The 27,835-nt window shown below is 56.5% G+C and overlaps 9 protein-coding genes across 9 annotated transcripts; 5 read left to right on the forward strand and 4 right to left on the reverse strand.

The window, feature by feature from the left end:
* Positions 1–624: 624 nt before the first annotated feature.
* On the reverse strand, positions 625–2,873 carry BJ171DRAFT_515781 (concanavalin A-like lectin/glucanase domain-containing protein). Its single transcript, XM_053111985.1, has 5 exons — positions 2,521–2,873; positions 2,329–2,392; positions 1,867–2,173; positions 1,432–1,672; positions 625–1,285 (listed from the first exon to the last, which is right to left on the reverse strand). Exons 1-5 carry the CDS (start codon positions 2,764–2,766, stop codon positions 989–991), a joined length of 1,155 nt encoding a protein of 384 aa, XP_052964213.1. The 5' UTR covers positions 2,767–2,873; the 3' UTR covers positions 625–988.
* Positions 2,874–3,274: 401 nt separating this feature from the next.
* Positions 3,275–4,101, forward strand: BJ171DRAFT_515782 (uncharacterized protein; the record flags this gene model as incomplete). Its single annotated transcript, XM_053111986.1, has 1 exon — positions 3,275–4,101. Exon 1 carries the CDS (start codon positions 3,306–3,308, stop codon positions 4,098–4,100), a length of 795 nt encoding a protein of 264 aa, XP_052964214.1. The 5' UTR covers positions 3,275–3,305.
* A 165-nt stretch (positions 4,102–4,266) lies between these two features.
* Positions 4,267–5,289, forward strand: BJ171DRAFT_477014 (uncharacterized protein; the record flags this gene model as incomplete). Its single annotated transcript, XM_053108859.1, has 3 exons — positions 4,267–4,364; positions 4,404–4,569; positions 4,633–5,289. The coding sequence occupies 3 exons, from the start codon at positions 4,267–4,269 to the stop codon at positions 5,287–5,289; spliced, it is 921 nt and encodes a 306-aa protein (XP_052964215.1).
* Positions 5,290–5,585: 296 nt separating this feature from the next.
* Positions 5,586–7,478, forward strand: BJ171DRAFT_191939 (uncharacterized protein). The gene is made up of 2 exons (XM_053106183.1): positions 5,586–5,933; positions 6,139–7,478. The coding sequence occupies exons 1-2, from the start codon at positions 5,821–5,823 to the stop codon at positions 7,265–7,267; spliced, it is 1,242 nt and encodes a 413-aa protein (XP_052964216.1). The 5' UTR covers positions 5,586–5,820; the 3' UTR covers positions 7,268–7,478.
* Positions 7,479–9,567: 2,089 nt separating this feature from the next.
* On the forward strand, positions 9,568–10,722 carry BJ171DRAFT_515796 (uncharacterized protein). Its single transcript, XM_053111987.1, has one exon. The coding sequence runs from the start codon at positions 9,820–9,822 to the stop codon at positions 10,501–10,503; it is 684 nt and encodes a 227-aa protein (XP_052964217.1). The 5' UTR covers positions 9,568–9,819; the 3' UTR covers positions 10,504–10,722.
* A 1,510-nt stretch (positions 10,723–12,232) lies between these two features.
* BJ171DRAFT_191966 (uncharacterized protein) lies at positions 12,233–14,197 on the forward strand. The gene is made up of 6 exons (XM_053106184.1): positions 12,233–12,590; positions 12,708–12,769; positions 13,246–13,295; positions 13,436–13,609; positions 13,721–13,811; positions 13,944–14,197. Exons 1-6 carry the CDS (start codon positions 12,288–12,290, stop codon positions 14,020–14,022), a joined length of 759 nt encoding a protein of 252 aa, XP_052964218.1. The 5' UTR covers positions 12,233–12,287; the 3' UTR covers positions 14,023–14,197.
* Positions 14,198–14,728: 531 nt separating this feature from the next.
* On the reverse strand, positions 14,729–15,734 carry BJ171DRAFT_191988 (Pam16-domain-containing protein). The gene is made up of 3 exons (XM_053106185.1): positions 15,665–15,734; positions 15,218–15,442; positions 14,729–14,973 (listed from the first exon to the last, which is right to left on the reverse strand). Exons 1-3 carry the CDS (start codon positions 15,665–15,667, stop codon positions 14,836–14,838), a joined length of 366 nt encoding a protein of 121 aa, XP_052964219.1. The 5' UTR covers positions 15,668–15,734; the 3' UTR covers positions 14,729–14,835.
* A 3,847-nt stretch (positions 15,735–19,581) lies between these two features.
* On the reverse strand, positions 19,582–24,939 carry BJ171DRAFT_192021 (uncharacterized protein). The gene is made up of 11 exons (XM_053106186.1): positions 23,256–24,939; positions 22,621–23,115; positions 22,062–22,436; positions 21,808–21,915; positions 21,551–21,646; positions 21,257–21,415; positions 20,895–21,120; positions 20,536–20,614; positions 20,280–20,445; positions 20,015–20,098; positions 19,582–19,875 (listed from the first exon to the last, which is right to left on the reverse strand). The coding sequence occupies exons 1-11, from the start codon at positions 24,609–24,611 to the stop codon at positions 19,855–19,857; spliced, it is 3,165 nt and encodes a 1,054-aa protein (XP_052964220.1). The 5' UTR covers positions 24,612–24,939; the 3' UTR covers positions 19,582–19,854.
* A 1,710-nt stretch (positions 24,940–26,649) lies between these two features.
* On the reverse strand, positions 26,650–27,432 carry BJ171DRAFT_192056 (uncharacterized protein). The gene is made up of 3 exons (XM_053106187.1): positions 27,244–27,432; positions 26,844–27,039; positions 26,650–26,732 (listed from the first exon to the last, which is right to left on the reverse strand). Exons 1-3 carry the CDS (start codon positions 27,273–27,275, stop codon positions 26,715–26,717), a joined length of 246 nt encoding a protein of 81 aa, XP_052964221.1. The 5' UTR covers positions 27,276–27,432; the 3' UTR covers positions 26,650–26,714.
* Between the last annotated feature and the right edge of the window lie 403 nt (positions 27,433–27,835).

Consider the following 27,835-nt stretch of genomic DNA (forward strand, 5'->3'; position numbering starts at 1 on the left):
GCGGAGCAAAAGGAGATCAGGCGCCGCCAAGCCCTGAGGGACGGTGGGGAGCCGATGGATCAGGGGAGTGAGGGTGTCTGGATAGCGAAGCCGACCGAGTTTGGGCGACGGGAGTTGGCAGTCGAGCCGAGGAAAGGCCAGACGAAGACAGATGGAGGAGGAAGGACGACGACGGACCAAAGTTAGAAGAAAACCTGGCCAAACGGCGGTCGCCCCCCGCCGGCCGCCGCCCCTTGCTGCAGTGCGGCGGTGCACAAGGCGCCGTGTGTGTGTGTGTGTGTGTGTGTGTGTGTGTGTGTGTGTGTGTGTGACACGCGTGCTGTGTGGCGCATGCGCTGTGCAGTGTGTGTGGCCGCAACACAGGCGCTGTGGCGGCGCAAAGGGCACAGCTCGCTCGGGGGCGGATCCTTGTCCGCGCCATGTGCGACACCCAGCGCGCGCCTGCCAGGCGTCGTGTGACAAGGCTGCGCGGGTGGCGCCTGCAACAGAGACTGCTGTCGCCCGGGTCCTTCCAAATCTAGAACTGCTGGCACTTGGGATCGAGATGCCTTGCGTTTGTGGGGGGCATCAACCGAGTCGAGACGCATCGGGTCGAGCCATCTGTTGGAACTGCAGCGTATCGGATCGGCAATCGATAGGACAGTGTATTGCTGGCGGTCGGGCCCAGGCGGAGCAGCAACCGAGAGAAGCAAAGAGCAGGGATACGAAGCAGGAACGGAGGAAACATGGGACGCTCAACAAGGACGAGACACATGCAAGGATCGAGAAGAAACGGACAGCGAAATCTAGACCACGAGCAGCACGGCAGCATCGGCCTCATAGTCATGGGCAGCGTTGGCGCTGCGGGGAGCAGCATCTGCGCCTCCACATCAGAAAATGGCAGTCAGCTCGATGTGGGATAGAGAGGCGCGCATCTAGAACATAGCGGCAGATGGTGGAGGCGGAATCTCTGAGGGTTCACCCTCAAAACAGAGCTCACACGCGGAAATTAGGCCATGAGAACCGCTGCGACCACAGAGATAAGGCCAGCCGCGAGTGGAATGGCGCGTGTGCCGGTGCTCATCGGTCGGTATAGGGTCGCCGGATCGATGTATGGGTTCAGGTTGGCCTGGGCGGACGGAGGTGGAAGGTTGGAGGTGTTGGTGCTGGGGGTCAGCAGCGGGTTGGTCACGCCAGGAACGCTGCCATCTGCATTCATCGGGGGATCGATGACGCCGTTGCCTTGTCGGTTGTCGACGGTGTCTGCGGGCCACTTTGGCACGGGGCTGTCATTGTCGTCGTAGCACTGGTGGACGGGCATCCAGGAGCAGAGTCGGGTCAGTGAGGAGTTTGTAATTGATGTGACGCGCAGAATCGCATCCAAGCCAAGACGGCGTGGATCGTCGAGCGCATCGAATCCAGCAGCAGAGCCAGACAGGGGGCAATTTGTACCTGGATGTCGACGTATTCGAAAATGGCGTATCGTCCGTAGGTGGGATCCATGTTGGACCAGTCCGGGGCACCGGCCCAGCCAGCAGTTCCGGGGTTGTCTCCAGCATCCCAGAGGGCAAACTGGATCTGCGATGGGGTCACGGGGTACCAGAAGGGAATCAACCCCGACGAAACCTGGGGCGATTGCATTCCGTCGCCAGACTTGGTGAAGGTTTTGTAGAGAACTTGGTCGACATACCAGCTGCCAAGGTGGCGCGGAGCATGGAGTGTGAGACGGAGTGGCCCGAGCGAGCACGAATCTGAGCCATACACTGTCTGTCGAAAGGAGAATCACCCATCCAAGTGACGACGATGCTGCAGTATCACAGCGGCCAAGCAGCGACCGATACAGCGACTGATGCAGAGACTGATGTGCCGGCCGATGCAGCAACTCACTTGATCTCGTTGTGCTTCCACTCGATGGTATAGATGTGCCAATCGCCAAAGCTTGGCACGGACCAGCTCGAGTAGTGCATCGCATTCTCGGGCGATAGCGCGGGCAGGTTCCATGGCGGCTGGTTCTGCGCTTGGTGGTAGAAGACGTTGGTCTGGGAAGTCTGCTGGACCAACTCCCAATCGATTTCGTCGCCAATGTCAGACATGGTGATGAACGACGTCACAAAGCCGCTCTGGGGCGGGGCCTTGATGCGAGCCGAAACCTTGCCATAGAGCATGTACCGGGTCGTCGACAACCTGGAGCTGGCTGCAGCATCCAGAATGCCGCACACGGGGGGGGGTGAAAGCGAGCAGAAATGAATCAGTATTGAGCCGGATGTTATGAATGCCCTGTCACTGGTTGAGTTGGGAACACCCAGAAACATCCGATATGGAAGCCCAACGCTGGCTCAGCGGACGTACCTCCGTTGGGATTCAGGCTGTCCTTGGGCATGACGCTGAGCAGGACTCCGCCGTTGGCACCAAACTAAATCCAAGACAAGCAGCGAGTGTTGTTGTCAAAAGGAAGCCACGACCGAGACATGGTGCTGTCTGCCTGGATTCAGAATGGGGAAGCAGAGGAAAGCAGGGGAAAGGAGAGGAAAGCAGGCTCACCGTAACCAGGTCCTTGGCAAAGTCGATGGTCCAGTCATAGACGGTGTAGTCGATCAGCGGAGGAGCGCCTCGTCTATCCGACGCCGCAGGGGCAGCGACTCTGGACCGGTCTGTGAAGTTGTGTCGGGCCGAGACGCAGTTGCCGACGACGGAGGGGACGCCGGGCTGTTGAGTCTGGGCGAGAGCCTGCGGAGGCAGAGCCAAGGCCAGCAGGGCTCCGGCGACGAGCGAGCGAAGAGGAACCATCGATAGCGCAGTGTTGGGCTGGGGACGGGGCTGGAGCGAGCTGCAGGGTGCGCCTTGATGGGCAGGAGACTCTGAGGCCAGGAGCAGGTCGGCGAGCGAGACGCAGGATCGATCGAAGGCAGGGCGAGACCGCACAGCACTGGCGGGACGCGAGGCAGCACAGCAGGCACACACAATATAGCACGCGCAACACGTGGGCCGCACAAGCGCAAACACCGACCTCCCTCTGGCCAACGGCAGCGTGAGTTGACGCGCTTTGTGTGCCACTGTGCGACGAACGCGCTGTGTGTTGTGTCATGCAATGTCGCACCGCGAAACGGGTGGCGCACGCCAGCACACGTGGAGGCACGTGGAGCGCGCAGTCGGTGCAGTCGATCCGGATCCATCCGGCGTGGCAGCCGGCTGCGCCCTGGCCCGTGCGACAAGGGTCCGTCCGACAAGGGTCCAGACGCCGTGGCGCATGCAGCGGGCAGCCAACCAGCGCGGATCGTCAGCCAACGCGAGCCATCAACCACCGACCAACGCGAACGACGGCCGAGATGGCCATGTTCTCCGAGATCCAGCGAATGGCCAGCGGATCTGATCACCAGCAATGCGCATGCACGCCGTATGACGACAAATCGCGCCGCAAGTGGGTGCGGCCAGCGTCCGCCACACATGCCTGCCGAACGTGTCCGCAGCAGGAAGCCCAGCCACGTTTCCAGAGCCCGACCGCATCTGCCTCTCCGCATCTGCCTCTCCGCTTCTCCGTCTGTCGTTTCTCTGGGCCTGCATCTCCGTCTCCGCCCAGAGAGAGAGCACGCTCTCGTGCATGTGGCCGATCCCGGCGGACTGCCGTGCGACATGCTGCCCCGCCGAGCCCTGCCCAGATCCGCGGAGATGGCAGCACCCAGCAGACTCCTCCGGGGCCGCCAGCCTCACCAGCAAGGAGCCCAGCGCAAGTCCGTGGCAGCACCCGCCAGGCATTTCGGTCGCCGGGAACGTGGATCGTCCTCACCGCCGTGATGCGCGAGAAGGGTACGACTTGCGGCGTTGTTGCTGAACTCGTCGGCGCTCCCAGCCATCGTCGCCGGGCGCCCAGCAATCCACATCGGACCAGCGGGCGCAATTCGCACCAGGCTCTGATTTGTCCATCGAGACCCGTATGCAAAGCCCGCAGGGACAAGCCCGGCGGCGACGCCATTGCGCCTGTGACATTGCGGTCCGAACCAACCGTCAGACCAGAAATACAGCCGATCCGCGGGTGGCTTGACGACGAACACACCAATCGCGAGAGGATGCAGCAATGTCTGAGCCCACGGCGCCAAGGCATTGAAGCCAAGCCGAGAACATGAAGGACGTAATCAACACGAAAGATACGGGGCCGTAGCGACTGGTGGTGCCATGGGATTTGCAGGCAAAAGCCAGGCTTGTTGCGCCGGGGCGATGCCCAGGATGCGCCAGATGCACCACCCAGCGCCCTCGGGATGATCCGGATACCACCAGCGAGAATGGCTGCAGATGTCCGAGGGGTCTGAAGAGGCGGTCCTCGCTCATCGATGGCCGGTGGGTGAAGGCCTCCCGAAGCAGGCCGTGGATGAAAAGAAAGAGGACCGCATGTGCGAGAGTGGGGCCTGCAACTGACACTCTGGCCGCAGGGAGGCGAGGCGAGGAGGCAGTCCTGGTCAGCCAGAACTTGCGACGGCGATGGCTGTTGGCAACGCACAGCGACGGGCCGCGGGTATCTTGCTTCGCCGCCCTGGCGATAACGGCAAGCAGCTCCAGGAAGATGCGCTCGATGCGTTGGCATGGTGCGTTGGCATGGTGCGTTGGCATGGTGCGTTGGCATGGTGCGTTGGCGATTGCGCTGACGCAGACGGCCGCCAGCAAGCGATGCACAGCAAGGTTGACTCAGGGGCCGCCAGCCCCCAAAACGGCAGCAAAGCGGCAACGGCCAAGGGGCGACGGTCACGGACAACGACGGACGCAAGCGCATGGCAGATTCCGAGGCACCTCTTTGGCTCAGGGCGAGAGCAGCACCAGTCGAGAAACGAGACCAGTCCGAGTATGATGCCGGGCATGGCCGAGACGCAGCGCCCTGGTCTGGACCGGGCTTTGGTGGTGCGATCGCGACGGACAACATCGCCAGATGGACCGGACCGAGTTGGACCAGACTTGACCAGGGCGTTCCAGGAAGGCCGCGATTCGATACTGCGGACATGTGAAGGCGGGCTGTGTGGAGCAGCCAGCCGGATCAACTACAAGTCATCCCCGGATCATCTGCGGATATCGCTGACCGTCGCCGGACCATCGCTGGACCATCGGCCTTGCGTCCACAGGGGGCAGCCCGAGGGGGTCCGCCGGCCATCTCCATCGGACGGATCCTGGCCCCGCCAAGCACCAATCGCAGCAGCGGCGCGGACTGTTGAGCCAATAGCCCCTCTGGGAAAGAGCGCCCCCGACCCGCCCCGATGGCGCTGGCCGCTGTCCGCCAGCGGTCCGACGGAGCTTGAGCTTGCGGATGCTGCAAGAATGAGGATGTGACATCGACGATGCTGCAAGAATGAGGATGTGACATCGACGATGCACCTGCGAGGGCGAATGCAGTTGCACTTGCAATTGCACCTGCGAGGACGAGCGCAACTGCAATGCGCTTGGCCTGGCATCAGATGCGTGCGGCCGTCGCCCTCGCCCACATGCACCACGCAACCGCCCACATGCAATCGCCCTTTCCCACACGCATCCTCCCGGCTGCCAACAGCCCGTGGTGGGACTGCCCCGTGCACGGCCAAATCGGACCATCGCACAGCCGGCTTGGCCCTTGCGTGCATTGGCTGATAAGCCCCCCGTGCGATCGCCCGGTCGTTGCAAGTGCACGAGGCGTTGGGGGGACCGGACAATATATATCGCCAGCGAGGCCCGACCGCCCCGAGGAGTCCCCTCCCGACCTCCACCGAGTGCGGCTCACGACCCGCTGACCCCATACCCATAAAACCGCCGCCCTCGCCCCCCAGCCGCCGCCCGGCTGTCCTCATTTTCCCTCGCTCGCCCGTCCATCACAGCCCATCCTCGGGAATGGTCTATAACTTGATCTCTAGCCCATGGGCCTTTGGCCTGCAAAAGCCCCAGCCAAACCCGCAGGGACTCTCAAATTCCGACCCGCACCAGCCGTCCGGGCCCCGGCCAAGGTAAGCCCGTGTCCATGTCCATGTCCATGTCCATGTTGTCTCGAGCCAGCCAACCCCCCCCCGCCCGTCATGTCGCTGTCCAGCCAGCACTGGCTCCCGCTCGCTATCTCCCATGTCCGTCGCTCACCAACCACACATCCTCCGTCCTTTGCTGTCGCTGCCCCTTCCCTCTGGCGCCACCGGCACTGCCACCCGGCCATCGCAGCCCCTTCAAGCTGTGGAAGGCCTCGCTGCAGAGAATGATCAAGACCGGCTTGCATGTACCCACGAACTTTGGATTTGGCTCGTCACGACCGAGCACAAGCCCAACCCTGGTCGACTGCGGCCTCTCAGAACCCTCCTTGCCGACACAGCCTTGCTATGTCCTCTCGGAAGTCTACAACATCGAGACCAATGTTGGATTCCCTGTCTACGTCCTCAGCAGCTCGCTTGCTGAGTGTCCCGAGCACATGCCCGGCCACTCGATGCGGCCACTCTCCAAGTACCCCGAGATTGATCTGGGCGACGACCACGTCGATCCAGCCGCCTCAGTGCGTCTGGACCACGAAGCCGATCTCACGGCCGAGGTCATCAAGGAGTTCGATATGCAGTTCCCCCGGCGCGCTGCTCGCTCCAGAGCCTTGCCGCATCCCGACGCCATGCAACTCGACATCCCCAGCAACGATACCACGCCGCGGATCACCCCCCAAGCATCGCCCATTCCGTCGCCCCCCTCACCTCCGTCGCCCCCCTCGCACGGTACCACCTGGCCTCAAGCACGGCGCACACTCCGTCGCAGAAGTACCCATCCGCTGGACACCCGAAAGAGCACCCACGTTGTTCGAAGCGGCTACAGCCTCTTTGATGATTCGAATGAGACTCTTGTTGGCGACAGCGACGATGGCGACGATTACGACGCGCTGTTCCAGAAACAGGACATCTGCCACAACCCGCAGCGCCGCCCTTCGCTGTTGACTCTGCAACTTGAAGCGTCCATGTCTTCGCTGAGCGAGCGTGACCGCCTCCTGGAGCGGAGACGCATGATCAAGGACCAGCGGCGCCGCGACCTTGAGGCCGAGGTGCTCCCGTCCAACATCAATCTAGCCTGTTTTGATGTCATCCTCTCCTCCGAAACGAGGGACTACACAAGCCGTCACGATACCCTGCGAAGGGGTGTCTCTCTGGACTACCTAGCCGAAGGCGTGCGCGGCGCTCGAGCCAGCGGCCTACCTGGCACCCTGGTTGACCCCGAGTGGCGCAACCTCTCTCACCAGATGCAGCGAGTCGGCATCCACTACGAGAGAGCCAAAGATCCGCCTCATAGTGTTCCAGACTTTCACACCCCGATTTGGTAAAGCCTGCTCTTCCTCTTCCTCCACTTCCTCTTCCCACCGTCACTGGATGACCCTGTGGATCTGCGCTATCCCGCGGTGCGCTTTTCCTGTCTCCCATTTGCCCGCCCTTGTTGTCTGGCTGTTGTCTGCGCTGTGTTGTGTGCTGTTTCTTGCTGTCTTTGCCTCGTCTGCCTCGACCGAATGGGTTCCTCCCCTCCTTCTTCCTTGCACGTATTTATACCAAGCAAGCCTCTCGCTTTGTCTTGTACCTCTGGCTGGCCTCTGACCGGGATTGCGTTGCCCAAGGGCCGCTTTCCCTGCACCCGACCCACCACCGCCATCATTTACGACCCCTCCTTCCAGCCACGGCGCCTCTGTTCGTTTGTTTTTGTTCCATTTTCTCCTTTGCATTCACTCATTCATCCATTCATTCATCCATTCTATCATGGAGTAGCGTGACTCTTCCACGCTGACGCTCGCACTTCCTGCTCTTCGTTGCTGTCTCCGCTGGCACGAAGCACGAGTGCACCATGCTGTTGTATATACATCCACCCCCGCACTTCCCTCCCTGCATCTGCTTTGACCCGGGTCGCCTGCTGCCGTCTCTGGTTTGCTGCGTCATGCTTGCCCAAGCTCACTTGTACATTTATTAGCACACCCTCCCCCCCCCATTCGGTTTCCCCCCTCTCCCCCATCCTCTTTGCTTTCCCATCCCCACAAGCCATCAACGCCTCCCTCTGTGTATGTTTTCCACCACCACCCACCCACATCCTGGTCCTCCATTTTTTGCTCTCAGATTTTCCCATTTCTTGCTCAGTTTTCCTCTGACATTCTCGAGCCAAGCGGAAAGTAGGACATGCTGGACTGCCCTGTCTCATCCGCCCCTCCCCCGTCACTTTGGTGGTGAGGAGTCTCTTTCGTTGTTTGTTGTGGTCGAACGTTTTCTGGCCGAGTTCCCCCCTCCCCTCCATCATTGATTTGCACTTTTGTCGTATGGTTGTTTTACAATGAAAGGAAGAGTCAAAATAACAAAAAGCTGTGGTTTTCCTCTTGATCTATATGGCTCCAGCTTTGGCAACAGCGGGATTGAACGCAGTGGCATATGAACGATAGCGAGCACCATGTTCGTTTCCTGTCTTCTCTGTGCGCTCGCTTCCACAGCAGCCCGCTGGCCACCAGGCGAGAATCATGATCTGCTGCTTGAGCGCAAACTTGACCCGCGATTGGTTGTTGGCTCATGTCCTTGCTCTGGTTCGAGCCGGCCCGAGCCAGCCTCGGCTTCTTCGCACCCAAAACGATCTGACACTGCACTATGAAAAAAATTGTTGTTAATAAAATGAGCGAGAACGAAAAAGCGCGCTCTCGGAGCCACCTCGGTCGGCGAGAAGAGCAGTCTCTGGCGAGAGACCCCGAGGAAAGGCGAGAAGCCTCTCGCCGTCACACACACACACACACACACACACACACACACACACACACACACACACACACACACACACACACACATCCGCACACACACACACACTTTGCACACACACACTTTGCACAAGGGAGTCAAACACCTCCCATCGACCATCCCAAGAGGGATGGCAACCCCGAAGTGGACTGCCCAGAATATGGGCGACCCGGCATCCACTGTCGAAATGCACAAGGAACAGTGCGAGATACTTACAGTCTATCCAGAAAGAAACGGGACAGTCACTTTCTGGCTTCTGAAGCCCGCTGACTGACTGTAGGCCCAGCGGGTAGGCCATGGCATTGCACTCCTGTCTTCGTCGGCAATCTCCTTGATTTTCGTTGGTTTGGGAAGCACAGTCTTGAATACACCCGGTCGATCTCCTGTGGCGATGATCGACTGGCATACCGAGATCATGTTCCTGGCTGCATTGATGTCTCGATCCCACAGCGTATGGCAGCTTGTACAGCTCCGTACATAATGTGGCTTCTCGATATCAAGATACTCGACCTTCTCGAGTCGCTTGGCTTCCCGGCAATGTGAGCACACCTGGGATGTGTTGAACTCGTTCACCGAGCACACATGGATCTTGGAGACGGATCGGTCTGGTGGGCCTCTCTGGTGGTGGTGGAACTGCTCGAAATACTTGGCAAACCTGAGTCTCCTGGGACTGGAAGCATATCCCTTCCCCTGTTTCCAGGATGCATTCCCAAAGGCAATCACGATGTCGGTCTCCTTTGGTGCCTGGTCAATGACTTGCTTGCACATCTCGTGGACGGTGCGCTGTCGCTTGCTGTGGAGATCAAGCCGTTTGAACCGCCGTCGCCGGGTCAGGCTGAAGTACAGCTGTTTCTCCAGCATGTCTCCATCGAACACATGGCGAATGTATTGCAGGAATGAAGCCAACCCAGGGATCTTGGGACTTGGTGTGGTGCTCATCCATTTCTGCAGACCAAGGATCTTGTGGGTGCTCTGGATCCACTTGGTCGCTTGGGTGGTGCCAGTTCGATGCTGGTACTCCTTGTTGGAGAACGACACGATCTTCTCGTTGGCACGCTGTGCCTTGGTCACCTTGACACCGTCTTGCTCCTGGATGGATGGTTGACCGGGTGCCCGAATGACAGCGGTGAAGATCGATCCCACACCAGGGTCGATCCCGATCCATGTGGTCCGAGAGTCGTCGATGGGACCGACCCTGGTCTGGGTCTTCTGCTCAGGAGTGAGCTTGGGTGTCTTGTCGTCCTTGTCCACGGTTTCTGGCTTGACATCAGGGTCCTTCTTCAGGATCTTGTATCTGAGCGTGGTGATCGAGCACCCGACTCCATCGGTGGTGATCTCGCAACCAAAGAGCTGCTTCCCCTCCTCCCTGGCACCAAAGAGTCTCGAATCCAGCTTGAAGTTGGTCTGCCAGAAGGTCTCTTGCTTTGTGGTGCCATTGACCTTGGTCTTCAGGTCGTCCCACTTGAGACCAGTGCCAGTCTGGTATCCAAGGATTTCCCACAATGCTTTGGTGTCGAGCTTGACATACTTGGCTCTGGCATCGCAGAGCGGGACCAAGGTGCACTGTGCTCGAGGGGCATTGTGTCGCTTCTTGGTCTGGGCAAGCCGGTCGGTGAGGCGCTTGATCCGTTTCATGTTCACAGCGATCTGCTTGCACACCTCCTCGTGCTGGGTCTGGAGTGCGTTGTGCTTGTCAGGCAGCCTTCGTTCGATGGCGCGACACATCTCCTCATTCAGTCGCCCACGCTCTCCTTTCAGGCCAATGGTTTCTCTCACGAGCCTGGGAATGATCATCTTCTGAAAGACCACCATGAAGAGGGCCTCCTTCAGGTGGGTCAGCCGAGAGACCTCACTGGCCAGTTTCGATACAAATCGATACAGGTCTTGGTGGCTTTCGTACCGAAACTCATACAACTGGTCGGCATGTGTGGCGTAGGCTCTCTTCAGATCAACGAGGAGTGTCTTGGAGAGGGGATTCTCCATCAGCTTGACACAATCATCGACGTGTGTATGCCGTTTGACATCCTTCGGAGCAACCAGGACCAGATTGCAGAATCGACGGAGGAGAGACCAGTAACGATCGAGAACGTGGGTCTCACAGTTGACTGCATAGGTCTTGACAGCCAAACCAAGAACCTGTGAGCCAGTACTCTTTGGGAGGGACACAGGAGGCAGGATACACGATTCGCTCCATGTACTTCGATACATCTCATAGGTGTCGATGATGTGCCTGTCTTCTTGGGTCGTGCCTTTCTTGACACTAGTCATTCCTGTCTGCACTATGTTGAAGCATTTTCGAACGAACGCGGGTTCACTCGACGACACAGTGGGGAGAGTGATACCCTCGTCCAAGCACCGCCTGAGATGAAGCTCCAGGAGACGAGATGCTTCGAACTGCACTTGAGTCATGGCCCGAACAGTCTCCTCGATCTTGTCGTGCAAGGCATCGTTCTTGATGATGGCATCGAGAGTGCACTTGATGATTGAGTACTCGGCCTTGACTTGCTCGTTGGGGTCACAGTCAGGCAAGGTAGAGCTCCAGAGTGGGTTCTTCTTGGTACACAATGAGCTGCTGCTTTTGGCATGACCCTCTTCCCCGCACGTGGCACATACAGGGACCTTGGGTGCGGGCATCTCGACCACGAGGGCTGGGAAGGCAGTGTCCTCGCTGGGCTCGTCTGGAGGGGGTGCTTGGCTGACCATTTCAGCGACCGAGGCAGAGCCAGAGGCAGGGCTGCTGTCGATTCTGGCTGTGCACTTCTTGGTGAAGGGTTTGACGTGGTTGGTCAGTCCACAGGAGGGACACGATTTGATGGTGGGCTTTTTGGCCACAGGAGAGTCATTGGGTGATCCTGGATCGGGATCGGGGGATGTCTTTCTCTTGGGAGCCATCTGGCGAGAAAATAGCGACGATGGCTGGTTCTGCCCTTGGGGAAGAAAAATTCTCTTCAAAACCAGCGCAATTTTGGGCAGGGAGTGATGCTCACAGTGGCGTCCTTGATTCAGATCCAGAAACGCATCGCTCGCTCAATCAGTCGTGGGAAGACATCTTGTCAAGGTGAGTCTTGCCTGATAGCCAAACGATCATGTCATCTCGCTGACACACAGCCACGCTTGACTAGGTTTCCAACCAGAGAGATTCAGATGGTGGTGGTTCTTGTCCGCAATCGGAGTGGAGCTTCCAACAATGATACAATTGGTCATTCCTCCACACCAATCGCCCACCACCACCGTCAATCGGCTCAAGGTGATAACAAATGCCGTCAACCGACCATGGCCGGATTCCAACTTTTGCTGCTCCACATTCGACGTGACTTTCAGGTGACCGAGATGAGCAGCCGCGAGGGGCCGGAAAAAATTGATAGTGATGGGTGCGTCTTGAGGCCTGCATTCGAGCCGCACTCCATCCGCTATGAATGAAATGTTCATTCTCGTGCGCAGCCTGGTCGGATGGCGTGGAGCCGACGTGACTGTCGCGTGACCGCAGGGTGTTCAGCCACAGCTTCCCGCTCGTGCTTGCTGCTGCCCATGTGCAATTCGACGATGCCTGGGGCTGGTCGCTGACCTGCATCCCACGCATTTGCCATGTCCGGCCGCCGGAGAAAGCCCAGCGACGCTCCAACGCCGCCTCCACCAGCGCAGTTTCCCACAGACAGCTACTCCCAGTTGTCCCACCAGGCGCCAGCCGCGACTGCTCCAAGCTCATCCGCGGCGGAGGTCTCGGAGCAGAGGGGACAGCAAAGTCGAGCCGATGCAGGAGCACAATCCACAGCCGCTCTGGGCCTCAAAAGGCTGCGATCGATCGATGCGATCCGCAGTTCAAGCGATCTGGTCCGGCAGATGATCCAGACGGACTTTTGGAGGGATTTCAAGACCTTTATTGTCCAGGCAAGCAACTACCTTGGCATTGGCAGACTTGCATGCTTGACGGATGATGAAATGCCGCCATGAATCACCAGGGGTTGTCGATGAATGGCTCATCATGTTGGCCCGTGCTTGTTTCAGACTCGAGTTTTGGAGACGGGAGTTGGTGTCATTATCGGGAGGGCATTCCAGGACATGGTTAGGTAAGCCAAATCATCCGAGCTATCATGGCGACTGGACAAACGATATGATACGATATGATACGATACGATACGATACGATACGATACGATACGATACGATACGATACGATACGATACGATACGATACGATACGATACGATACGATACGATACGATACGATACGATACGATACGATACGATACGATACGATACGATACGATACGATACGATACGATACGATACGATACGATACGATACGATACGATACGATACGATACGATACGATACGATACGATACGATACGATACGATACGATACGATACGATACGATACGATACGATACGATGTGCAAGTAAAAGTAGACAAGGATATTCCCCTAAAAACTCGAGCAGATGCGCTCCACACTTATATACACTTCAGAGTCGTGACTCAAAGCTCAAAGTTGCCACTGGGAATGCGGCTTCGGCTGTAACTAACGGCGCGATCAAAAACGCACAGGAGCTTCGTGAACGATGTCATGGTGCCACCGCTGACGCTGTATCTGTTTGGTAAGTCGGAGAGACGCTGCGTTGTCAGCGGATGCGTGTGCATCTTGGCCATCAAGATATGGCCGAGAATACCATAGCAGAATGATGCGGGTGAGCGCGAGTGATTCGCCGATTGGCTTACGCCCATATCAACTTGATAGGCGACAATATCATCAACTTCTTTATTTTGCTCAAGTTGGGCAAGTCCGGACGCATCCCTCGGACACTGGACGAGGCACAGACCGACGGAGCTACCACGATCCGGATCGGCAAGTTTGTCCGCCAGCTTATCAACTTCCTGACGGTCGGGATTGCCGTGTACTGGCTCCTTGGATGTAGGTGCTTCATGAAAATGCGGACCCGGATGAGGGCGCGAGTGGCCATGAAAAGCAATGTCCAGGCTCCGATTCTGCGATCTGAGCGGTGCCATACTCCATGTCTCTCAGCCCTCAAGCGGTTTTTCCAGTGGAAGCTCGATCTGCAACAGACAAAGCGATGCACATTCTGTCAGATGGATATACATCACAGAGCCGTGAGGTCAGTGGCGCACCTAAACTGCTGCGACTCTGTGCAAATCAGACCAACAAGGGTCGTCATATGCGTGGGCGTGGCGCCATAGTTTGATGTCACTGGAAGCTGACGGCTTCCGTTCTGACGGTTGTATCGCAGATGCCCGCACTGCACATCGCATTTGGCTACCGACGAAGCCTTGTCGGAATCTACACCGATCACCGTCGAGAAGCCGTAGATAGCTGACTCTGGGGTGGGGCCAGAGTGAATTGCAGTCAGTCCAGAAAGAAACGTGATTGTTCCCCTCTGGCATCAGCGGCACATCACTGAATGGTCATGGCCAGCGCACGATGTTTTGAATCAGGACATTCACCAATGCTCATACGGCCATTGATAGAAAATACGCGCGCTGCATCGCCGAATGAGCCACCGCTCTGAGCTGTACCGGTTCGTCCCTCTCTTCAATTATCTTTGTGCGGATGGCATGTATATTGACACCGCTGATGCCGAGTCAAGAATTGGGAGAGAGGAGGTGAATCTCAACCTTAAAATTACATAAGATATACAGGAATAAGCGGGCTGAAGAACATGGACGATAGCGCAAAGCGTCCGATCGGGCAGTTGGCTGTGGTGCACACATGGAGGTCAAGCAGGCAACTGGGCAAACAAGCAAACAAGCAAGCAGGCAAAAGAGTACGGCGCATAAATGAGCTACACGCAGGAGCAATGGCAAACATCAACTTGGCTGGCGACTTCCAAGCTTTCAATATTCCAAGATTCCAAGACCGAAAAGCTCGATATTCGACTTGGTCCCATCTATCATCTAGGCGACACTGAAGGTCCAGACCCACGACGAATGCCTGTTCAGTCAAACGTCATCTTGCAAGCCAGCGGGCCGAGGTTCGAGTCAACTCCGAGACTCAGGCAGTTAAACAGAGCTGTCTACAACCAATAAAATCGGATCAAGCGTTGTCTCGGTCTTAGTCTCAATCGATCGCCTGAGCTCATAGGTTGTCGCAGTGTCAGCTGGAGCCATGTGGCGAGGCAATCTTCAATTCGATGGGGTTGAGTCGGGTGTACTCTTGTTAAAGTCCATCTCGATGCGCTCCTTTGCACGAACAATCTTGGACTGCAGATAGAAGGTTCCACCCGATGCAGGGTCGTTCGCCTTGAACAGATGGTCGTATTTCTATATGAAGCCAGAGAAGCGACATTAGGGGCTAGCGGAAATGCAACTCGCGGGTATCAATGAGCCCGCCAGTAAACCGACATCGTTGATCCAAGGTCACCCCCAGCTGTCTTTGCTTCTTCTGCGGGAACGCCTGATCTGGTTGCTCAGGCATGGCTGATGCCGCCTCTGCCCGAACCGAATCGGTCGCAATCCGCCACAGCCTCCGCGGTCCGCCCTGCTACTTCATTTTGCGCACACCCACCTTCATAACCTCTTCCATCGTCAGGTTCTCCTTTCGAACAGCAAGGATCTGCTGCGCCTCATCCAGGGACATGCCCGTCTTTCGAGTGGCGACATCGGCAGCCGACCGAGCACCCGAGGCACCAGCAACGGCGCCCTTCTTGGATGCTTCACGGAAGGCCTCGACAAAGGCCTTGCCCAGAATCTGGGATCCGACAATGACGATCTGGGTGATAACTCGCGCAGCCTGCAGCACATCCGAGCAGAAGTGGCGGATATCAACAGACAGTCAGTCGAGACAGTCAGTCGATATAGTCAGTCGAAGCCGTGCTCCTCCAGTCCAAGTTTGACTGTGTCGGGAAGGATCCAGGACGCAGATGCGGCTGCGAAGGGTATGGCCGCACCGGCGGCAGCATCGCTGGAAGTGCATGGCACAGGACAGTTCGGCTCGGAGGAGAGGCGATCTTACCATCGGGGTGGAGGTGGAGGTGTTTGGTGGGACGATGGAGTCTGAGGACAACACGGCAGGAAAGGATACCAGACAGCGGATGCCTCAATCACGACGGCTGGGCGGAAAAAGTTTTGTGTGATTAGTCAGCCGCACTGCTTGCGGGCGGCTCGAATGGACGGCTCGAATGGTTGGATCGAATGCGGTGCTGCCAACCCGAACCAGCGCCGCGTCCACACCAATCACCATCTCCCCACAAATACAGCCATAAGGCTTACACTTTATTCAGAAAAAAACGGGATAATATAGCCGTTTCCATGAACATGTAGTATGTGCTGTGCTCGCGTCTAGCAAAGCCACAAGAAATAAAACAGATCACTTTGGCAGCCTCCGAGTGAAGACCGCCGGTCGCTCTCCGGTCTCCACAATCGACCTGCATACTGTGATCATGTTGCGCGCCGCATTGACGTCGCGATTCCACACTGTCCGGCAGCTGGGATTCTTGCAGCTCCTGACAAAGTGGGAATTCGCAACACTGGGCGCATCGAGTCCTTCCAACCGAACTGGCTCCAGGCACTTGGAGCACACTTGCGAGGTGTTGAACTCGTTCGTCGAGGCCACCTTGACGCTTCCATGATGGTGATTGGGACGGCGACGGTGGTGCTCGAATTGCTCAAAGTACTGAGCGAACCGCTGCCTCCGAGGGCTGGATGCATAGCCCTTGCCTTGTCGCCATGACGCATTGCCAAAGGCGATCACCACATCGGTCCGTATCGGGGCGTGCCTCAGGACGGCCTTGCACATCTTGTCAACGGCCACTTGGCGCCTCTTGTGGCCCGTGAATCGATGGTGACGGGCCTTCTTGCCAAGGTGGAAGTCGAGCTGCACTCGCAGCTCCAGTCGCAGGACATGGGTGAGATGGACCTTGAAGGCTTCCGAGGACGACACCTTGGGCGAGGGGGTGGTCGACATCCAGGTCTCGATGCTGAGCTGCTTCTTCTTGGTATTGTGCCACTTAGTATCGGACCTGTGGCCACACATGTGCTGATAGTGACCATTCGAGAATGAGACCACCTCGTCTTGGTGGCCCGGTGCTTGGATGACCGCCGTGAAGATGGAGCCGACGCCTGGGTCGATTCCAATCCAAGTGGTGCGGTTGGGGTCTGGGTTGCCGATGGCCTGGATGCGCTGCTCGGCAGTCGGAGGAGGCTCGATGGTCTCGGTGTGATCGGTTCGACGCACAAACTTGACGAGGCCGATGGTGCATCCAATGCCATCGGTGCTGATCTCGTAGTTGAACAGCTTCTTGTTCACGTCCCGCTCTTGGAAGAGGGAACTACGCAGCTTGAAGCAACTGCGCCAGAGACGATCCTGGTTGTTGACACCGTCCTCACCTTCTTCCTTGAGCTTGTCCCTGGTGAGTCCAAGGCGCTTCTTTGGACCCAGGAGCTCCCAGAGTGCGACGGTGTCGATCTTGACATACTTGGCCTTGGCTGTGCACAGAGGGACCATCGTGCACACGGCCGGAGGAGTGTCGAGAGCGAGCTGCTTCAGTGCCCACTTGATCCTGGATGCCAGCTTGTTGATCTTGGACTTGGTGGTGCCGAGCTCAGACTTGGCCTTGGTGAACCTCTTGTCGTCGGAGGGAATGCCTTGGGTAGTGAGCTCGTCCAGCTTGGCCTGGAGCTGCAGCTCGGTGACTCGGAGGGCGGACATGTCACAGTCGATCCACTTGTGGACATTGTCGACCATCTTGTCCCGGGCGAGGATTCTCACATGGTGTGAGAGGCGATGGAGGGCCCGGAAGCGGTCCTGGTCGCTGCTGTACCGAAACTCGTCCAGGATGTGGCCAAACTCGGGATAGAGGAACTCGAGATCGGCCTTGGGTGGAGTCTGCCCTGGTTTCTCGAAGAGCTCGAGACAGGCCTCGATGGCTTCGTGCTTATGCTTGTTGGCTGGGAAGACGGCAGCGCAGAAGCGGCGAAGGAGTCGCCAGTATGCCAGGTTGAGGTGGGTGGTGCAGTTGGTGGCATAGGCATTGACAGCCAGTGTGAGAAGCTGACTGTGAGCACCATCAGGCAGACGAGGGGCCGGAGGCAGGTCTGCGTGCCGAGTGGACTGGTAGATGCCAAAGGAAGCGACCAGCTTCTGCTCGTATTTTTCATTGTCCCTGGCTGTCAAGAGAGGCACCAGCCTGGACGATCGTGAAGCATTGGCGGATGAATGCAGGGGTGGACTTGGAGATGACGGGGACGGGAAGATCCTGCTCGATGCACCGGAGGATGTGCAGGTTGAGCAGCCTGGATGCCTCGAACTGGATCTGGGTCATGGCCTCGACGGTGGCCTGGATCTTGTCGCGGAGAGCGGGATTGAGACAACAGCCATCCATGGTCTGCTTGAAGCAGCTGAACTGAGGGGCCGATGACCTTCCATCCACGAGTGGGACGACAGAACTCTTGAGGGGCCGGTATTTGGGACATTTGCTGGTGTTGCAGCGTTCGTGATCGGTGCCATCGCACTTGGGACATCGCTTGCCGGTACTCGAGGAAGTAGATGGACCAGGCTCGGTGGGATCGACATCCATTGGATCTGCAGAAGCAGTGGTGAGCAACGGAGCAACAGAGAAACAAGCATGCGTGGGATCAAAATACGAACCAGAGACAGGCTCCGACTGTGACTTGGCTTTCTTGGGCCTGGGTGGCCGAGGCTGGCCATCACCGGTACCCTTGCGCTTCGGAGGCATGGGGGCAGAGGATGCTGGATGCCTGCCAGTGGTACTGGTCAGAACAGAGACTTCTCTTTATCGTACAATGGCGCGATGATCAGATCAAGGCGAGATGAGGGAAGAAAGCAGCAGGACGAAGGTGTGGCATTTATACCCGAGAGCAGGAGCCCGTCTTTGCGGGCTGGTTGGAAGCGACCCTGTTCAAAAATCGCCGAGAGGTTCAAGCCAGGGATGTGATCGTGAGAATGGCGGAGTTGACAGGCCGTTTCAGACCCAGAAGCACCTCGCACATTCAATCAGCCGTGGGAAGACATCTGGAAGCACCCTCCGAACGGCAGACTCAAACAGATGCGACCATCCCGATCCTGAACCCCTCGGACGCATTCAGCGCTGCCTGCCTTCCTGTACTGGTGCTTCACAATCCCAAAGAAGTTCTCGATGGGATTGAAGTCGGGTGAAGGCAGGTGGGGTGAAGATCACTGACCATCCTCGGCGCTCGATGCAGTCCAGGACAGCCATTGTCTTGTGCATGCTGACATTGTCCATCACAATCACAGAGTCGTCTGGGAAGCTCGCTCGCTCAAAGAACTCGACCATCGAGTGTGTCTTGAATGATGTGGGGATGTACATACGATGCAGCACACCAGAGTGGTTGATGGCAAATGCAGCCGAGACAGACTTGTGTTTCATGTGATTGCGCTGGCGAAGCAGGAGCACCCTTCGGCGAGTATCCGTAAAGAGGGAAAATGGATTTCCTGATCCCTGTCTCAGTCGACAAAGACGAATCGTCGTGGGTCGATGGAGCGGACCTGGTCCCTGAACTGTGCCAGTCGCTTGGACTTGTAGAGGTGTGTTGCCCTCTTGTGTGAGAGACCTGCTCGGTGGATGGCAGTGTGGCAGAGTGAGAGTGATACTTTCCTCTGGAGGATGGACTCGAGCTTGCATCGCAACACAGGACCAGTCTGGAACGGGTCCTGTTCAATCAGGGTGCGAATGACTGGACATGCCTGCTCGAAGAAAGTGGATCTGCGAGCTGGGACCCGGGATGGGTCATCCAGCTTGCATCCTCGGTGCCATCGATGGATGGTGTTCTTGGATACACTGAATATGGAGGCGACCTTACGCAGGCTATGGATGAGGGCGTAGCATCGCAATGCGGCGGTGCGAAAGTCGGATGTGTGGCGAATGGTCATGGCCAGCGCGCGATAACATTGGGTAACAAAATATTCGATGAATGGTCAAAAACCCGGGTGTCCCGTTTTTTATTGGATTGCCTGTAAATGTTCATGAAACGAAGCAGGGCTCTCCGTGTTCGGGTGCAATGACATATGCTCTCGATCCTGAAGCCACATCCGCTCTCGATCCTGAAGCCATATCCGCCTTCCACAGCACATTCTCGCCCAGCCAATCCAAGGCCTCTATCAAGCCACCAGATTGAACGGGCCATAGTTCCACCCAGAGGGCTGGAGTCATAGACAAGACAGTATTACGACTTGTTCCATCGGGCCTTGTGTACCGATAGATAGATAGGCACATGGCATCCCAAGAAATTAGTGGGGTATGCCGCGGGGTTATGCCAAAATGTTAGTCGTCGCTCAGTAGTATCGCGATGTTATAATTGCAGATTCGATGGGCAGATTCCTTACGAGTGTCTCGGAGTTGAGCTGCTTTTGAAACTTTTCCATCTGATCGGCCAGGACGCGCACAGTGCTCTTGGCGAATTGATCCAGCTGAGATTAAAAATCGGATTGGAGATGAGCACCGATTTTGTTTGTCGGGACGGTGTTGGCTCAGAGACTGAGTGACTCTACTTTGCCCACTGCGCTGCCACAGTGGCTGCGATATCGCTGGCTTGTGAGCGTGTGCGGCGAACTAACACAAGAAGTGGGCTTTCGTTCAAATTATCCATACCTCACGCACCTTTTTCTTGGATTCAAGGCTAGTCGCCACCGGAGACGGTAGTATTAAACCCATCATGGCGACGGGCAGCTGGAGACTCGATGCTCGCAAGCTATGCTGCAGCGTCATCGTACTGTTGAAAAAGGAGTCTATTGATTCCTGGGTATTGAAGTAGAGCCTGCGAGTGACCATCAAAGACGTGAGCTCAGGTTATCTGTCCAGCTAATCGAGACATATCCACAAGCCGGCAGCGAAAGCAGCTCCGTACCTGATGGCATCGGCTCGGTCCCTCTCATCGCAACAGTTGTCGTCAGACCATTCGATAGTCAGTTCGTATCCCTGATCCACTGAAAACAAGTGGCCAAATATCGGCATCAGCGCATGCCAGTGGATTGGGGGCACATCGTGGATCAGTCGCAGCATCCGTTTGATGATGCACTGACGCCACAGCCTCTGCTCAAGCATATCGCTGTGCAAGAGCTCGACAAACAACAGCGCCACAAAAGCATGTGGAAAAACAAATCATGAAGTGAAAGTACACTCTGATTCTGGTACTTGGCAGTAGTAGTGACACAGCCATCGGGCAACAGAGGAGCGTCAAATCAGCCGGTCCACTCAAGTGCTTACATTCCGAACAGGTCATGCCAGATATGTCTCGAAGTGGGAGGGCCCACTTGAACAGGTACTGATTTGATGCCTTGAATCGTGATTTTTCAGCGCTCACGAGAATATCGCTGAAAATGAAGAGGTGCCGTGCCCTTCGTGCAGAAGCCAGGACATCTTTGGTTTCGGCCACGACAATCTCCGCGGCCTGGCACTGGCTGACGAGATGCCGGCCAGGAACATTTAGTTCCTGAAAATTATCAATGTAACACCGTCAGCATAAATTTAGTGGCATTGAAATCTGTTTAAGAGCCAAAAGCGAGGTAGTGGGCCCACCACCGTTCATCCTTGCAGACCATCGCAAAGCCCTGCGGCCAATGGCTTACAAACGGGAGATCGTTGACGAAGCACTGCTCGAGATGGCTGAGCTGATCGGAGACACCCTTGCGCTCATTCAGATAGAGCACGATATCGCTGAGATTCGAAACAGCCTCTTCCAGGTTCGTAAAGTCTGGATGGTGCCGTTCCGTGGCTTTCAGTAGTTCCTGGTTTGGGGAAGGTGAGATATAGACCATGAGGCAGTGCAATAGCCACATACACCTGAGAAGATGGAGTGACTTTCCCGGGGCGATGTGCCTTGCGATAGTAGCAGCGTTTATGCACCCATAATCGGGCCCTACCTGTAACAGTAGCTTATACCGTGGCAGCTGCTGAACGGGAGTGATGAGGAGGTCGTTGATGTTGACGAATCGTTTGCCGAGACGCTGGCCCATTGCCTGGTGACGAGAATCAATGGCGCGAATCATCAGTTTTCACGACCAGCGACAGAGAAGGCCACATTTCGCATATATCGCTTGTAAAAACGCCGCAGTGACGAGCGCGCGTATGCACGCAACAGCGGATTCGATTGAGGTACAGTGGCAGTCGGAGGGGTTACCAGGAGAAACAACTTGTATCCACCGTCAGATTGGGCCATACTTGAGAGCATGTCTTTTATCTTTTGGTAGTTGACGATGAAATCGGAATATATGACCATGTCAGGAGCCTGTGAATAGATATGGATAGGTGTAAGGACACAGGGGCGACATCTTCCGACTCTACAGCTGTCAACTGAGAGGCCCAACTGGCTCTGGACTGTTAGAATTGTACTTGATCGTGGCTTCGCTGGGGACTGAACTTCCAACGGCATACCTTGTTCGCGAAGATATCGCCGATCATCTGGTCGACATGCCAGCTGGACACACGCTGCTCCAGCTCCGAAAGCAGCGAGGCATTAAAGTCATGGATCCGATTGATCGGATCGAATATTGTTTCGAAATCCTCTTCGCTCATGATGTTTCGCCCCTCCTTCATTCTTTGACAAATTGGCCGTATGTACTGCTGCTCAATCTTTGCGAGCCCACTGACGAAGGACCTTTCGATCTTGACAATCTCCTGCACCTTCATCATCCGAAATATGTGATTCCGGTACAGCTTGCGGGCACTTTCGCCTCTCCACAGCGCCTGGACCGTTGTAATTAGGGATACTTCAAAGGGGTTTGAGTTCCAGGAGTGACGATTGGGCGTCTGTTTTAACCGCAGATGCTCAAGTCAAATAGTGGATCGCGACTGGGAGAGTCACCGCTCTCATGCCTTACGCTCTCACAACAGCAGGCTCACGACACAGCGTCAGAACCGCAGTCTTGCAGGATGAGGCAATCAATAACAATCAGGATAAGGTAATCAATAACAATCAGGACGAGGAACTTACCGTTGTAGCGACATTAATCAATTGACTGCCACGAACATCTTGCGGCGCGGATGCTCGTGCCTTTGGCTGAACTCGCTCGTGTGCAGCCGTCAGCGCAAGCTCTGTCGCATCCGGTACGATGGATGGGAGAGGCTTGCGCGCAGACAGCCGCCTTGGCATTTCATTCAAAGATGTCATTGATGTTGCGTTTGGTTCGTGTAGTGTAATAGACTGTACCCGGGAGACGGGTCCAACAGATTCGCGGGACCTCTTTGACAGTGCCTTGTTTAGATTCTTGAGTTCTGCATTCTTGGCTTTGAGATCTTTGACTTCTTGTTTCGTTCGGAGGATTTCAAACTGCATCCGGCTCATCTCAGATTCCTTGGCCAAAAGCTTTTCTGACGATTCAGTCAGCTGTGCTTCAAGCTGCTGGGTTTGTGCAAGCGTTTGCGTGACGATTTCTTGAATGGAGCTCCTGACGGTGGAGTTCAGTGATACAAAATCTTTGACACAGCTCTGTTGGATGGGTAGCGGGTATGGACATATGCGCCAGTGCGTAAGTAAATCATGGTATCCAGCTCAGCGGCAGGATTGGAGTAGCACGGAACTGAACGCCTAGCGACTGGGGTCATTGCATCCAGTGCTGCCGCACTTACATCGTAACAGCGCTCGAGTATTTCAATGTCCATGACGACCCCAGGCGGCACCTGTCCTTCTGCTGACAGATGGTTCTTGACGACTCTCAGCTCTTCAAGATTGCTTTGCATCACTGCTTTCATTGAGCCTAGCTTACTGACAACGCCGGCGAAATCCAGAGGCACACCCGAGTCTCCGTTTTGGGCGAGATCCAGAAGCGGATTGTAGAACTGCTCATTGAGCTCAACAAACTCCCCTCTGTTGTTGCACCGAATGGTGTCATAGTTTGAGTGGCCGAGGGGTGAATGTCGCTTGGGATAACGAACACTAGATTTGTTGCGGATGGATCCGATATCATAAGGAAGGCGCCCCTTCCGCTTTTCTGGAGCGGGCGATGAGTGGTCGAGACTTGCAAGCTTAACGACTCCGGCGTAGCTTCGCTTCAGAGTGTCGATAAAGCCACTCATAGAGCGTCCAAAGATCCCGTCAGGCTGCTCAAGCGCACCGGCGCTGCCGGGGGCTGATTTGGCCCTCGGAATCCGGATTGTGCCCAGCGAGTGAGGCACAAATTCGCCAGCGAGAGGCTCCTTGGTCGAACCCGAATCCTCGCTGTTCGGAGAGCTGAGGCTGCATACAGCCTCGCCAAGGACTCCTAGGGACATCCGAATTGCATCCTCGTATTCAGAGAGCATTTGGTAGATCGTTGAGTGAGCGGCGGCGCTTGTCTGAGGGTTTTCGGGGTAGACTCGGTGCCTGTTTTGTCCCGCGGCGGGCATTGGGGATCTCTGACAGGTCATCGTGCGAGAGACGAGCAGAAAATCCATTGTGGCAAGGACCAGGGCCTGGTACTGCGACACGAGTGATGAAACACTTCCAAAGCGGTAGTGAACCGAGAGGCGGCTGGCGGTGTGGCATACAAGGGCGTGTGCTCTGGAAAGGCAAACGGGCACTTGATACTCGTGCATCTCGTGGATGGCAGCAGCCGAGACGGTGTTCTTGGCGGGTTCGTGCTCACTCATATCACCACCGGCTGCTGTCGGGAAGAGATCGCGCGACTGTTCTGATACTGGCGACTTGAGCGAGCACGGAGGACTGATTCTTGACTCGTCCGAGGCAGAGCCGGGTTGCGATCCGTGCGAGCTGGCTGGGGGAATAAAGAGATCCTCGAGAGGATGTCGAGAAGATTTGATTTGGACGGACTCTCTGGCATTGCCCTGCGCCGGCGCATCGGCCGGCGCATCGGCTGCATGGGTGGAGCTTGATGATTCGGCTTCCGATTTGACATGGCGGGCTGAAGGCTTGGCGCGGGGTGATGCCAATGCAGTAGGATCCAGCAGCCGTAGTTTTCCCTTGGTCTTGATCATTGGACTGATCATTGGATTGATGCCTTGGGATGGGGCCGATATGGCAGAGGGGCAGTCGAAGAGGACAGAGGGGCCGCCGTCCAAGCTTGGCTATTTTGAGGTGGATCACCAGACTCTTATGCTGCCCTGCAGGAGCGGCAGCCGAGCGGGGATGGTCGCTCGGGAGGTGTTGTAGGAGACTCCCGAGGCAACTCCGACAACACGAGACCAGCCTGGCCGAGGGCAGCCGGACGGGATCGGGTTGTCCGAACTCCATCCAAGGTCCTCCGAGCGACAAGCCGCTGCTGAAATCTGGACATGGACATGCACGACGCTGGGCAGCCTCGAGACATCGAACACCGTGAGTATTGCATGCATCGGGCATTGCATGCATCGGGTCGACTGCCGCGTGGTCTGCGGGAACTGTACCTGTCGAAGAACAGCATCGTTCAGACACCATGCCAGAGGCTGGCTGCCCCGTCATGTGCAGTCTGGATGCAGGTCAGTTGCAAGGCGCGGCCGAGGTCAACCAGAACACTAATGAACCGCATTTGGTTGTAACAACACACCTCCAGAGCTCCAGAGCCAAGGCCGTTCCATCATCTCCCAAGGGTGGGAACTGGAGCAGGTGGCTGCTTCGCTTGCGGCAGTCCAGGGGGCTCTGCAATTGATCCGGGGTGAGTCACCCAGCTGCAGAACAACATCGCCCGAACACCAGCTGAATTCATGCTCCTCTACTGCCCAGCACAAATATACGACATGCGGCTGAAGGCATCGTTGAATCTCGATGGGATGGGCGAGGGTTCTCGGGCTTCAGCGCCATCAAGGGCTGGGTCCTGTGCGGCATGTCCCGCCAGCTCAGGTCTGGATGTGCTGGACAGAACCATAATTGCCCAACAGCCCGGCTCATGAGTCAGCATGGGCGCTCACCCAGTTCGGCAAACTTTAACCGGCGGATCAGTACCCGAGGTTGCGACTCGACCTCGGATGCGAAGCAACTGGACCGAAAGACCCCGATACCACTGCAAGAACATGATGACGCTCAGCGAGTGCTATTTGGCACAACTATTCGAATGCCTTGACAACAGCCGAGACAGAGCCACCTGCTTGCTCGGAGAGTGACGGAGAGGGCACGGTTTAAATAGCCCAGCACCGATCGATCAATACCATCCATGCTTCATCAAAATGACATCCGAATGTCATTGGAAATCTATTCAAAATGCTTTTCAAATGTTTTAGCAAACGGACAATGCGACATCGTGTCGATGCCATGCAGCAACCCCCACCACAGATACCCTTACTTCCTCAACCCCCCTCCCAGAACACGACTGCGGATAGGCGGAGTGGATTTGAAGGTCTGCAGCGTCATCTCGGCGGCGTATTCGCTCTCGTTGGTACCAGCAGGCGTGGAGCGTCCCGATACGAGCGGCGTGGTGCGGGGTGCTTGAGGTGCGTGTCCCGACACCATGCGCCAAACTGTCCGGGGTACTGCATCGGCTCGGATCCATTGACTGGGATGGTGATGGATGTGGCGATGGAGGCTTTGAAGGGGCAGGCGATCTTGGAAGCTTGGCTGGAATGAATCAATGGCGGAGTAAGCATCATCGAAAGATTGAGGGCCTGCGAGACGATTCCCCACACCGCAATCCACAATCCACAACCCACAATCCACAATCCACAATCCACGCATCCATGTTGGCGGGATGTATGATGGACTTGCCGGTGGCTGCATTGATGGCTTCGAGACTAAATTTGAGTGCTTCTACGTTCCAGCGTTCCGCCGGCTGGGTGTTTTTGACAACAACAATGGAGTTGTCGTGTTCTGGGTCAGTCAAGGCATGCGACTGACCCCCGCTGGGGGGCATGGGGTGAGGCACGGCCCTTCTTGGAATGATGCGACAGTGAATCGCCTTTGGACTGTGCGCTTGGGGCCCTGGGTCGGTGGAGAGAACCATCGAACAGGCGGGACACCCACTAAGACGCCATGCACCCTCCGCGCTAGTGTAGATATCCCTGAAACGTAGAGTGCGATAGGAGGAGTCTAAAGAGCAGATCCAACATCTCGCAAATAGTGGAGCCCCTGCTCGCGCGAAGAATCAATGCAGAAGCCGGCCGCGCAGCTCCAGGAGATTTGGTTCAACAGCCGAGACCGATCTGGAAGTGGGCACCAAGTGTGGGATCGCGGATGATGGCGCTCTTACAAATACCGCGTCTATCACTACGTTCCTTGGTCCTCCCATGGTAAACGTTGCTGGCATAACTCACTCCGCTAAGCAGTCGCACGTTTTCATATCCGCGCTCCACGAAAAAACGAATCATCGCGCTCGAAGTGCGCTCGTCCTCGTCGACGATCACAATCAGAACACTAGGGGAGTTTTTGAGTCTCAGCACTTCGCCTGAGAACTGGAAGCTTCGCGAGAGAGTCGAAAAACCGGATAGTTTCTTGGATGTGACGATATGACTGAGGGCGAGGGCGGAATACGAGCATGTACGGGTCAGTTCAAAAAGCGAGCTCCATCGCTGGGATAATCGGGCTGCTCCAGCAGGATACACGGCGGCGGCTATCTGAAATGCCATGTTGCTGTCGTCGGAAACGGTCAAAAGTGCCCGCGGTATGGACCAAACCGTCCACGCGCCATGTGTCGTTCAGCCAAAGTGCACATACCATTCCTCAAACTCCGCGGGTTTCGCGCACATCGAGGATCAGCAGGTGGCAGCGCTGAGTGTGTCGGCTCAGTTGCATCGGACCTATGGGCGCCACCGTCGCTCTCGGCTGCGGACGCCATATCGGGCGTGATTGTCGGGCATGGGCTTTCATGATCCGGCTCATGTTTTTCGCGCGAGCTCTGACGGTCAGAGAGCGTTATCTGTCGCTTCAAGACGTTTGGCGTTTGGATTGGATTGTCTTTCCTTGACAAAGACGTCTTCCCAGTACTGAAAGTCGCACGTCTCAGCGCCTTGCAGCATCAGAGCAGCCAGTGCCTGTGTGTTAAGAAAGACTCAGCTCATGAAGCGCCCTCTGGCCACACTATCGACAAAGCGGTCAGGCCTTGTACCCGGGACTTATACCGGTCGGCATCAAGGCAATGTTCTTGGCGATCTTACCCGCGGCGTGAGCCTCTGAAAGGGCTCGTTGGACTTGGTGACAATGCCGTCTGTTGAGCCGAGCATACTCCATGTCAATCCGTCGGCTGTTGAGGTGGAACATGGGCGGCGACGTGACAGAATCGCCCACAAAGACATTGCCGCAGACGAGG

The sequence above is a fragment of the Polychytrium aggregatum genome (genome assembly GCF_025602895.1).
Source record: "Polychytrium aggregatum strain JEL109 chromosome Unknown BJ171scaffold_34, whole genome shotgun sequence".
Lineage (NCBI taxonomy): Eukaryota > Fungi > Chytridiomycota > Chytridiomycetes > Polychytriales > Polychytrium > Polychytrium aggregatum.